The 11,749-nt window shown below is 33.0% G+C and overlaps 1 protein-coding gene across 1 annotated transcript; it reads left to right on the top strand.

Annotated features, from left to right (window-relative positions):
- Positions 1 to 228: 228 nt before the first annotated feature.
- Positions 229 to 1,476, top strand: LOC149158219 (subtilisin-like protease SBT2.5). Its single transcript, XM_089437724.1, has 3 exons — positions 229 to 461; positions 879 to 1,020; positions 1,166 to 1,476. The coding sequence occupies exons 1-3, from the start codon at positions 391 to 393 to the stop codon at positions 1,229 to 1,231; spliced, it is 279 nt and encodes a 92-aa protein (XP_089293850.1). The 5' UTR covers positions 229 to 390; the 3' UTR covers positions 1,232 to 1,476.
- Positions 1,477 to 11,749: the final 10,273 nt, after the last annotated feature.

Genomic DNA, 11,749 nt, shown 5'->3' with positions numbered 1-11,749 from the left:
AACACACAAAATTCAGTTGAAACCTTTCGAACCCTCGGTCACACCTCAGGTTTTGAAAATCTCCAAAATTAAGGGTTTTTTCTTAAAGAACAAAGTAATGCCTCGACAATACAACCCTAACGTCATGTTCATACATGGGCGATGACAAAGTACACACACGCTACTAGTCAAGGCCTTCTGCAAAATATCGTAGGATCCAAGTACTATGATCATATTATTGTCTCCTACCACCAGCGGGAGCTGCCAACCCTGTCACTCTGAGATCCTTCCCCCTTTACCTATCCTTCTTCCACACTAATCATAATATATAGCCACGCAAGGATTCCACACAGCGCAGAGTAGCAGACGAAAGCAAGCAACACAGCAGAGCCCAGCAGCCCAGCGAAGGCCATGGAACATAAAAATGTCTACATGGTGATGATGCGATATGATTCAGAATACGAGCGTCTCAGGACTGACAGGTATTCCTACTCATATCTCACTCTCCATTTTTACTTACTATCTCTAAAAATGTTAGAGGATAAATGTTTCCCAGAGGTGTTGTTATCACCTCTACTCAAATACTCAACGGAGATGTTGTTATCTAATATTCCTATAGTAATGACTCACTTTCTCACTTTCTTTCATGGGACTGAAAGATATATCTCACTTTCTTTCATAAATGTAATGATATTTTTGCTTTAGCTGTGGTTAACATCTCGACCCAAACAGTCAATATGGACTGATACATCTTACCCAAAAACACCATATTATCTCTCAAACTCCGCGCAATTTCTCAAGATTTAGCTACACTATATATGAAGAAAGCTTCTCAAGATTCCATTACAGTGGGGAGTTTCTCAAGGGGTGGTGCCTTACTAGTTGATTTGTGCATGCAGAAGTTCACCAAACGAGATTGATGTTTATGTTAACAACAAGCATGACTTGGTGCTGCAGAAAACACTGGAGGCAGGGACTTATAAGAAGCATTTTTCTTGGGTTATTGTGGATGGCTTCGCCGTTGAGATCACATCTGACCAGGTACTGTATATATAATAATTCCTTCCATGCCCCTTTTCTTCTATTTATTTGTTTAATTTTTGTCTGACCTATGCATCTGTTTAAATCTGTTCTACTAACCTGGTTCTTTTAATATCTGTGGGTGGGTGGGAATTTCAATGGGTAGGCGGAAATGCTGAGATCCGCAGGAGGAGTAAGGGCTGTCGTGAAGGATCGGGAAATCGGCCTCTGAAACTATTGCCATCGCAGTTGTTAATTTATTTCTTTTCGTTTTATTGTGCGGCAAATAATTGTGTTGGCCGTCTGTCTGTTTCAGTTTGATGTAGGATTGCTTCATAATCGAGCAGTATTTCATAGATCTGCGCATCAAATTGTCAATGACCAGCTAGGGAAATTATGTAGGGACATTTATCTGTGTTTATGTGTGTGCGTTGATTGTAATGCAATTTGCAAGTAACTGTAATGAAATAAAACGAAGCAGCAACATCAAATAAAATGACTTTTCGTCAGCGAAGCCCTTACTCTACATAATGTGTTTGATAATGGATTTATGGATTTAGCTTTCGCACCACTTATTTTTATATCCAGTGATCTCTGTAATGTGTATTTTCGTAGTAGAATGTAAGCAAACCCACAAACCACTTGCCAGCAAAACAAGTGGCCAACCTTACACTGACTAACGGTAAGGGCAGATGGACAATTACACTTACTCTTTATATAAGTACACTATGTGCACACTTTCTTCATAATTTCGGTCACTCCCTGTGAGGGTTGTTTGTTTTGTAGTTGGTTTGCTTATAATAATTGCAAATCTCATTACTACCGTGTTATACAAATTTATTGGGCTCTTTTTTGTTTGCGGTTGTTATGTTCATAATAATCTTTATTCTTAATATTACTACAGCATATCATTAGGTTGGGATTATGTTCCATATTAATAGCTTTGTATATCCATTTTGTTTGTCAAAAGTGGGGATTATGTTTTATATTAATAGTTTTCTATATCTATTTTGTCTGTCAATTTTGGACTGAGTTACTGGATCTGTTTTTGCTATATATATGGTCCAAAACTAAAAAATATAAAAATCAAAGTCCCTGTGTTTCCAATGACTTGTTTGTAACAAAAAAACAAAAAATTGGATCAGAAATGTAATTATTAATGTAGAATATAATTTTAGCAAGGTGATGCATTTCTGGCCCGTGGTTTTAATAAGTTATTTGAGATATAGATATGTTATTTGTTATTAATTCAGAATTAGGGGTTGCATGATTAACAAAGATTATGGTTTTATGTGCCAAAACATTTTTTAAATCAATGTCTATATATGCAATTTCAAGGTCTGTCACAAGTCCTCACATAGTTCTTTAAAAGATGCTAGTTCAATGGAAGAATATCTATCTTGACACGAGGTTGGTGGTTCTATTCTATTGTGCCCTAATATGATTTAAATACTTTTATATTAATTTATTTCATTAGTGAGCTACTTTTTTTATCCATTATTTTATATTGTCTCTAAATATTCTATTGTCTTTAAATATAATATTTTATTGTCTATAACATTTAAGACATATTGTCACTATGAAGACAATATATCTTTGATCTAAACTATTATCTCTTGAGAAACGAAAATGAATTTGTTTTCTGTGAGACAATAATGTTTGTGTTATATATTGCTTTTATAGAGGCTATTTTTTAAGACAATAATTTGAGACACAAGCTTAAAGACAATATTTAAGATAACAGACAAGTATTTTTTTGTCTCATGTTAAGACAATTTAACAAAAATATTGTGAAATTTTTTTTTAAATCAATAATTTGAGACACCAACTTAAAAATAATTTAATAAAAAATTATCTCAAATATTATTTTAAACCCCCTATATATTATAAAATATATTATAATGCTATAATCATTAACTTTAAAAAATTAACAATATCAAATAAAATGAGCTTTTCCAGCCAAGCCCATACGTTCCAGAATATGTTTGCTTAAAAATATTGTTGCAACCAAACCTACGATCTAATAGCAGACTTAAAGATGGATAACAGTAAAGGCTCAGCTACATGTGTGCCTTCTTGCCACAGCTTTCACACGACTTATTTTTATAGCTTTCAGCGACGTGTATTTTCTCCGTAATGTGTATTTTCTTAGTAGAATGTAAGAAAACCCACAAACCACTAGCCAGCAAAACAAGTAGCCAACCTGACACTGAATAACGGCAAGGGCATGTAATTACACTTACTCTTTATATCAAGTACACTCTGTGCACACTTTGTTTATAATTTCTGTATTATGAAACTCGACAGTGACAACATAAGAACAGCCGTACAATGTCTTTACTTACCGGAAAATGATATTTTTGCGCAGGGTATTTCTACAAAAATGTTAGATGACGAATTCGAATCTTGAGATGAAAGTGAGAATTGGGTAATAATAATAATTTAATTTTAAGTTTATTGTTGAATTATATATTAAATAGATATATTTGATCTTTTGATTTGAAAATTTATGAAAATATGTATATAATTAGATGATCTTTAGGATTAATCACAGCATGAAAATAAGTATATATTAATTTTTTAAATTTTATTATATATATATATATCATTCTTAAATTCATTTAGGTACGAGTTAATATTCAAATTATTAAATTTATTTATTATTTTTATAAATCACTGGTAAATATGAAGATTATTATAGAATATTTTTCTATGTATCATTTATACACAAAATTTATTAAAATTTTATTTTCTTTTTCTTTTTTGAAGTACCAGTTTTTTTTTTTTATATATTTTTATGTTTTCTATCATATTTCTTTTTTACAATACTTTTTAAGAAAGTCACATATTTCTTATGTAAATTTAAAAAAAAAAAAATCATTGTTACACCATCCTATTCCAATTGGGTGTATTCTATTTTCCTGAACGTTCTTCATTCTAGCATTCAAATGTTTTCCCTTTCATTTTGATGGACAAGCTTGTGTGAAGCCATAGCTATCATGCTTCTAATTTCACTTTGATGGACAAGCTTGTGTGAAGCCATAGCTATTATGCTTCTAATTTAGGAGAAAGTCTGACGACATTATGATTAGAAGAATTTATGAAGACTTAGGGACTTTCTATTGAAAGGCATGGGATGGCTTTGATGAAAAAAATCATTACTGGAATGTTCACCATAATTGAAATCGTTATTAAACTTGCAACAATATTATTATTAATCTTTTTTACTTTCAACTAAGTGTTTTCTTTCATGACATTCTACTAAGTGTTTTCTTCCCTGACATTCCAGTAGGAAACCATTAATCTCGGACTCTTTCTATATGTAATGAAAAGGAAGAAAATTCCTAAAGAAACGACCGAGCCAAAAAAGAAAATCTTCCTGTCTTCAAAAGAAATAAAGGTATAACTGTAACTGATGATTTAAAGGTATAATGGTAACTTATGAGTGGATGAGGACTTATAGTGTTTAATGCGGAAGACATGAGAGTAATAGGTTGGTCTAAATATTACAGTCTTCCAGGAGATTACTGTGCAACAGAGTCCATTGTTGATGCTTACAATTGGTGGCGACTTTTTAACGGTTGATTTGAAGGGTAGGGAAATTGGCTTCTGAATCGATTACGGGGCATTGCATAATCCCATTAATTACTTTGTTTATTTTCGTAATATTGTGGCGAGTATTGACGTAGCGAGGTTTTGGTTTCTCCTTTCTGCTCAATCGAGGATTGTTTGATATTATCATTATTTCGGATGTCTTCCCATCAAAATGGCAGTGACCAGCTAACAGTTATGTGCTGGGACACTTACCTCTTTGTCTATTTTAGTGCTGCGGAACGTGATAAATGTTATAGACTATTTCTATAGTTTTATATGAGGCTGTCTTTGTAACTTCATTTGCAAGTAAAGGTACTCAAATGAAATGAGCTTTTCGTCAGTGCTGAATCAACTGAAAGGTCGTTTTAGGAGACAAACGTTCTGTCCATCGACAAATCTCGTACGCAAACAAATGACATTAGCAGAATGGCTTTAAAAAGCAGTTACATGACATAATCCATTCTCACGCCACTTTTCGTTTTATATTTTGAGGCTCCAAATCCAAGAAGAATAGAATCGTACTGCTCACTCTTCGAGTAAGCATGGTGAAGAGTCGATTTATTTATAAAACCGGCAGATTACAAAACCGATCTACCGAGAAACAATAATACTGCAGCGAACTCACAAGGTACCGTCCAAAACTTCTAAGAACAGACTGAAGTTGACTAATAATGAACGCTGATCGACATGTGTAGTTATTTACCACGGCTCTCACGCCACTTAATTCTACAACATGCAGTGTATCTGCACATTTTCCTCAAAGAATCTAATAATGCCAAACCTTACACTTCTACAGATCATAAACTCTCATTTTTATAATAACAAGTAGTGTCCGTGGACAGTTTCTTCATGGAATCTGTGCTTACAACGTACAACTGTGGGTTTGAGAAACGCTAGTTTAACTTTGTGATGTGTGGGAAAATAATTCAATTGCTCCGACTAATACTTAGCACATGATATTTCTATAATCTGGATCCAGTAGGTTATTCTTTCCGAACAAAACATTAGGGCCAAAACCTACTTCAGCAATTTTTTTTTTGGGATTTATACCAATTACAGAAGTAAAAAGGGATGGATAAAATTATTTATGAATCTCAATATTATTAAATTTGTTTGAGAAATAAACTACTATTTTGTTTTGGTTATCTTAGTTTTTAATATGGTTGGATTTTTCTTCACTGATTTTGGAACAAGTGACTTCTATATTAAGAGTGTTTTAACCATATACTCTATCACAATCTATTCTACACCTCATATGCCATAAATTGATAAAACAAATTAAATCTTTCATGATTAGGTAAATATATTTTTTATTGGAGAATTTATCTTTTGATTTTTTTTGATAACATTTTATTATTAAAATATATGATAAATTAATTATGTATAATTTGTAGCACGTTGTTGAAAATTTTATAGTTTTTGTTTTATAGTTTATAATGATTAAATTTTATAGAACGATAATATTGTTTTGAGTATCTCTTCATTTTATAACTTCATAAAAATTGATAATAAAAATATATATAATTGGGTTAAATTATAATAATGTTTAAAAAAATATAAAGTAAGTGGTTAAAATTATTGAATATATATATATATATATGTTTTAGGCATAATTATTATTTAAATACATTCCAAAAGAATTCTTCATAACTTAAGCTTTTCTTTGATAACATATAATATTTATGAACATTTAAAAAAATTATAACATATAATATGACTTAAATTTGATGCTAAACCATATAGAAGTTAATTTTTTTTTTTTTTTGAAATGTATGATTCTCTTTTGAGATTGTTATAATCTTATACCATCGATAAAAGTAAACAAATAATGAAGGACACTCATTTCTAACTATATACATTTAAGGGCATTGAATTGGACATAGGCTAGAACTTGAAAATCCTAGCCATGATGATGTGGAACTACGACCCATTCAATATAGATATATTTCATTGTGAAGAGTCAAGACTTAAAAAAAGGACAATTCAATACCACAAAGGAGACACATAATGTAGATATATGTAGGGATGGAATCAAAAGAACAATTCAGTATCGCCAAGAAGACACATGTTGCGGATATATGTAGGGATGGAAACAATAGAACATTTTCTCTAATGGAGGTTACAAAATGTGTCTCACCCTCACATAATGATGAGTATCGAATGATTGCAAAATGATATCTTGAAATTAGGTAACCATAAATGGACGTTGGGCTATCCATTTGTAGAAATAAGTGGGGATAAATCTGATATCTAGTTGGAGGATAAATTAATTGAAGTAGAATTCAATAAGGGATTTGTAAATCTATAAAAAGGCCCTTAAAGTAGAGATAGTGATGCAGGGGAGTAACATCTCCAAAATCAAATCTGATTTCATGAAGCCTCTGAAAGGAGCAACGTGGTGATCCTTAAAAAAGGATATGATTTCTTCTCCTTTTTGTAAATTTTAAATGAATATTGCAAGCCTCTAGAAGGTGTGAGGTGGCAGAAAAGAAGATTCCTCATTCTATTAATGTTTTTTTTTTGTAATATCAGCAACCTACGTTTATGTTGACCCAGCTGATACCATATAAAATTAGGCCAAGAGAAGGACCTCATGCCTTGAGATGCCATATATGTAGAAAAAAAAAATTGTGTAATTTTTTTTAGAGATGGGTTTATCAAGAATTCATACAAGGATCATAGTCACAACCCAAATGAATATCCAAGATAGAGTGTAGATTTTACTGCAAGATAATAGCTTTGACCCATCGATTTCTAGAACTGTGTGATTAATCAAGAGTTGAGTGGACTGAACTAAAAATAACGATGGTCCTATGTTGTTCTGTCAAGTGATGTCATGGTGAAAGTTTGGTAAATTGGAGCTAAGGGTTCATTGTTACATAGAAAGGCGCTTTTTCATGGGCCCATAACCCACAAGTGTAGGAGATTGAACCTTGAAAATACATATTTAAATGTTTTTCATCAAGTGGTATCAACTTCTATAGATCATAAACTCTCATTTTTTTAATAACAAGTAGTGTCTGTGAACAGTTTCTTCATGGAGTCTTGCTTACTATTGGGAATAATGCTTCATTAGTCATGTAAATTGCAGACAAATTAGTCAGCAAATTTTTTGTTATGTGCAAAATTAAGGCAGCAAATTGTTAGGGTGGTCAGTGCCGGAAATTAGTTGTAGTAGTGTTGGAAATTAGTTGTAATGCCAGTGGATTTATTTCAGAGTTGATTGATAAACATTCTAGTAATATTTTTACTATATAAGAATGTAGTTAATGGTTCAATTAATATACGAGATTTGCAGCAGTTTTTAGCTCACACAGTAACTGTGTTTCATTTGTTTTATATGTATTTTTATTCATAGTATTGTTGTCTTATCAGCTGGTTCGAAATAAGTCATTTCATATTCTACAAGTGGTATCAGAGTAGGTAAAATTGTTTTGTGTTAAATTTTTATTCTTGGATTTTCACCAAAGTTAAACATGTCGAATTCTAACTAGATGCTAGTTCTAGAATTTGATGGTAACGATTATGATTATTGGTGTATTAAGATGCTAGCCTTTTTTATTGGAAAAGATTTGTGTGAGATAGTTGAATTAGGATATGAGGAGCTAGCTGATTGGAACGCCCTTACACTCAATGAAAGAAAAACAAGAAAGGAAGCAAGGAAGAAGAATGCTGAAGCTTTGTTTCACATTTAGATAGCTCTTGATAAGAGCTTATTTCCAAGAATATTAGGGGCAAAAAATGCCAAAGCTGCTTGGGAGACTCTACAAGAAGCTTACCAAGGCAGTCATCAAGTTAAGGTGATCAAGCTTCAGACATTGAAGCAAGAGTTCAAGAATTTGAAGATGAAAGAAGCTTAAAGTGGTAGTGACTATTGTGTGAGAGTCAAAGATGTGGTCAATAAAATGGCTACACTTGGAGAAACTGTAAGTAATTAAGTTTTAATTAAAAAGTATTGAGATCTTCAACACATAGATGGAATCATGTTGCAATAATCATGGAAGAAAGTAAGGATTTGACAAAACTACAATTTGATCAATTGGTTGGATCTTTGATGTCTCATGAAGAAAGATTGAAGGACACTTTTGAAGGTGTAGAGAAAGCTTTTTCCTCTAAACTACAAATTACAAAGAATGAAGATGCAAGTAGCAGTAGTACCAAAAGCAATCAAGGTTAAGGTAAATGACAAAGCCAAAATTATTCAAGAGGTAGAGGAAGAGGTGGCTCAAGTGGAAGAGATAGTTTCATAGGAAGAGGTACAGGTAGATTTGATAAGAGAAATGTTCAATGTTACTATTGTAATAGGTGTGGCCACTTTGAAAGAGAATGTAGATTGAAAGAAGGTAAAAATGCTAATTATGCTCAAGAAAGTGGTGAGTATCCTCCAGATCACTGATTTTTAACTTTTGCCAAAGGTGAAAATACTAGTAAAGATGTTTGGTACCTAGATTCTGGATTCTATAACCATATGACAGGGAATGAGAAGTTGTTTTCAACAAAGGATGGAAGTTTCAAATCCAAGATCCAACTTGCTGATGATAAACCATTGGAGGTTGCTGCCAAAGGAGCTATGGAGGTCCAAACAAAAGAAGGTATAAAGAGTATTCATGACATTTATTATACTCCACAATTGAAGAATAATTTGTTGAGTGTAGGGCAGCTATGTGAGAAAAATTATAAAGTAGTCTTTGAAAATAAGACATGTACTATCTATGATAAGAATAAGGGAAATAGGATAATCATTGTTGTGCCTATGAAAAGAAATAGGATGTTTCTCTTGAGGTTTGATGAACATAACAACAATCTTGCAAATATGGCTTATGAGAACTCAAGCTGGTTATGGCATCTCAGGTATGGGCATTTAAATTTTCACAGTTTGAAGTTTCTAACCTCACATGCATTAGTTTCTGGTTTGCCCAAGGTAGAAGGGCATAAGGAGGTTTGTGAAGGATGTGATAAAGGAAAGAATGCAAGGGAAAGGTTTCCAAAGGGAACCACATGGAGGGCTCATCACCCACTTCAGCTTGTTCATTCAAACATATGTGGTCCTATGCACACTAAGAGTTTGGGTAAGTCATCATATTTCATCACTTTTATTGATGATTACTCATGAAATTGTTGGGTATATTTTTTGAAGGCCAAAAGTGAAGCCCTGTATACATTCAAGAAGTTCAAAGCCCTTGTAGAAAATGAGAGAGAGTGCAAGATCGAATGATTGCAGACTAACCGTGGAGGAGAATTCTGCTCAAAATCTTTTGAGAGTTATTGTGATATGAATGGCATCAAGAGGGAGCATACTACAACATACACACCCCAACACAATGGCATGGCTGAAATAAAAAATCGTACTGTGGTTGAAATGGAAAGATGCATGCTACAAACTAAGGGATTGAGCAACTCTTATTGGGGAGATGCAGTTGCTAAAGCAGTATACATCCTCAACCGTATGGAAAAAGGCCTAATGTTAATCATTTCAAAGTTTTTTGTTGTTTGGCTTATGTTCATGTACCTGATCAAAATAGAAAAAGTTAGATGCAAAGAGTTAGTTATGTATTTTTACTGGGTATAGTGAGACAAGCAAGGCTTATAAATTGTATAATCCTCTAACTAACAAGCTTATTGTCTCAAGAGATGTATTTTTTGATGAGGGGGGAGTCTATGGTCGTCAAAAAGGCCATGTTGAGAAGACAAAATCTGTTTTGAATGATGATATAATTGTTGAAAATGATCATGAGTAGCCAACTAATGTTTCTATAACTAGTGGCTTAACTCCACCAAGCAGCCCTTCATCAATTTCTTCAACATCAAGTTCAAGTTCAACTTATTCTCCAAGTTCTACAAGGAAGGTAAGAAGATTGAGTGATATTTATCAGAGGAGTGCAAATCAAGCATGTGAAGAAATCCCAATAGGTGAGATAGTCAATTTTTCTTTATTAGCCAAGGCTGAATTTGAACCATCATGTTTTGAAGATGTATATACTAATCCAGTTTGGATGCAAGCCATGCAAGAAGAGATGGATTCCATTCAAAGGAATGAAACTTGGAAGTTGACAGAGCTTCCACATGATAAGAAAAAAATTGGCACCAAATGGGTCTATAAGATTAAATTTAACAGTGATGGGAGTGTTGAAAGACACAAAGCAAGACTAGTTTCTAAAGGATTCACACAAAAGTATGGAATTGATTATGAGGAGACATTTGCACCACTAGCAAGACAGGAGACCATTAAAATGTTGATTTCATTAGCAGCTCACAAAAAGTGGAGAATACATCATATGGATGTGAAAAGTGCCTTCTTGAATGGGTACTTAGAAGAGGAAGTATATGTGGAGTAGCCAAAAGGTTTTGAAGTGGAAGGAAAGGAGAATAATGTCTAGAAGTTGAGGAAGGCTTTGTATGGCCTCAAGCAATCACCAAGAGCGTGGTATGCAAGGATTGATGGATACTTTCAGGAAAATGGCTTCCAGAGTAGTAAGAGTGATCCTACCCTTTACTACAAACAAGAAGGTATTGATACTCTAATCATAAGTTTGTATGTTGATGATGTAATGTATATGGGTAGTAGTTCTAATATGAATGTTAAATTCAAAGTTGCTATGATGAGTGAATTTGAGATGAAATATCTAGGCATCATAAAATATTTTCTAGGAATGGAGGTTTATCAAAGTAAGGATGAAATTTTCATTTGTCAAACAAAGTATGCCTAGGATATGCTAAATAAATTTGATATGCTTGATTTTAATCCATCCCCTAATCCAAGTGCTCATGGAGTGGTGTTATGTAGAGATGATGGTGCTGATTTAGTTGATGAGAAAACTTACAAAAATATTGTGGGGAGCTTGATATTTCTAACACACACAAGGCCTAATATTACATATTCAGGTCTACTTGTTTCAAGGTATATGACAAATCCATATGAAATACATATGAAGGAAACAAATAGGATTTTAAGGTATGTGAAAGGAACTCTAAATTTTGGTATTCATTACTACTCTCCTGAAAAGTTAAATCTTGTTGGATTTAGTGATTCAGATTGGGGAGGTAGTCTTGATGACCGTAAGTCCACATCTAGAAATTGTCTCTCTTTTGGTTTTGGTTTGATTACATGGAGCTCAAAAAAACAAAACATTGTTGCCCTTTCATCCACAGAAGCAAA

This window comes from Pinus tabuliformis, chromosome 5_2 (assembly GCF_031772625.1).
Source record: "Pinus tabuliformis cultivar Carrire ecotype Pingquan chromosome 5_2, CPIR1, whole genome shotgun sequence".
NCBI lineage: Eukaryota > Viridiplantae > Streptophyta > Pinopsida > Pinales > Pinaceae > Pinus > Pinus tabuliformis.
This window is presented reverse-complemented; position numbering and strand designations above follow the sequence as displayed.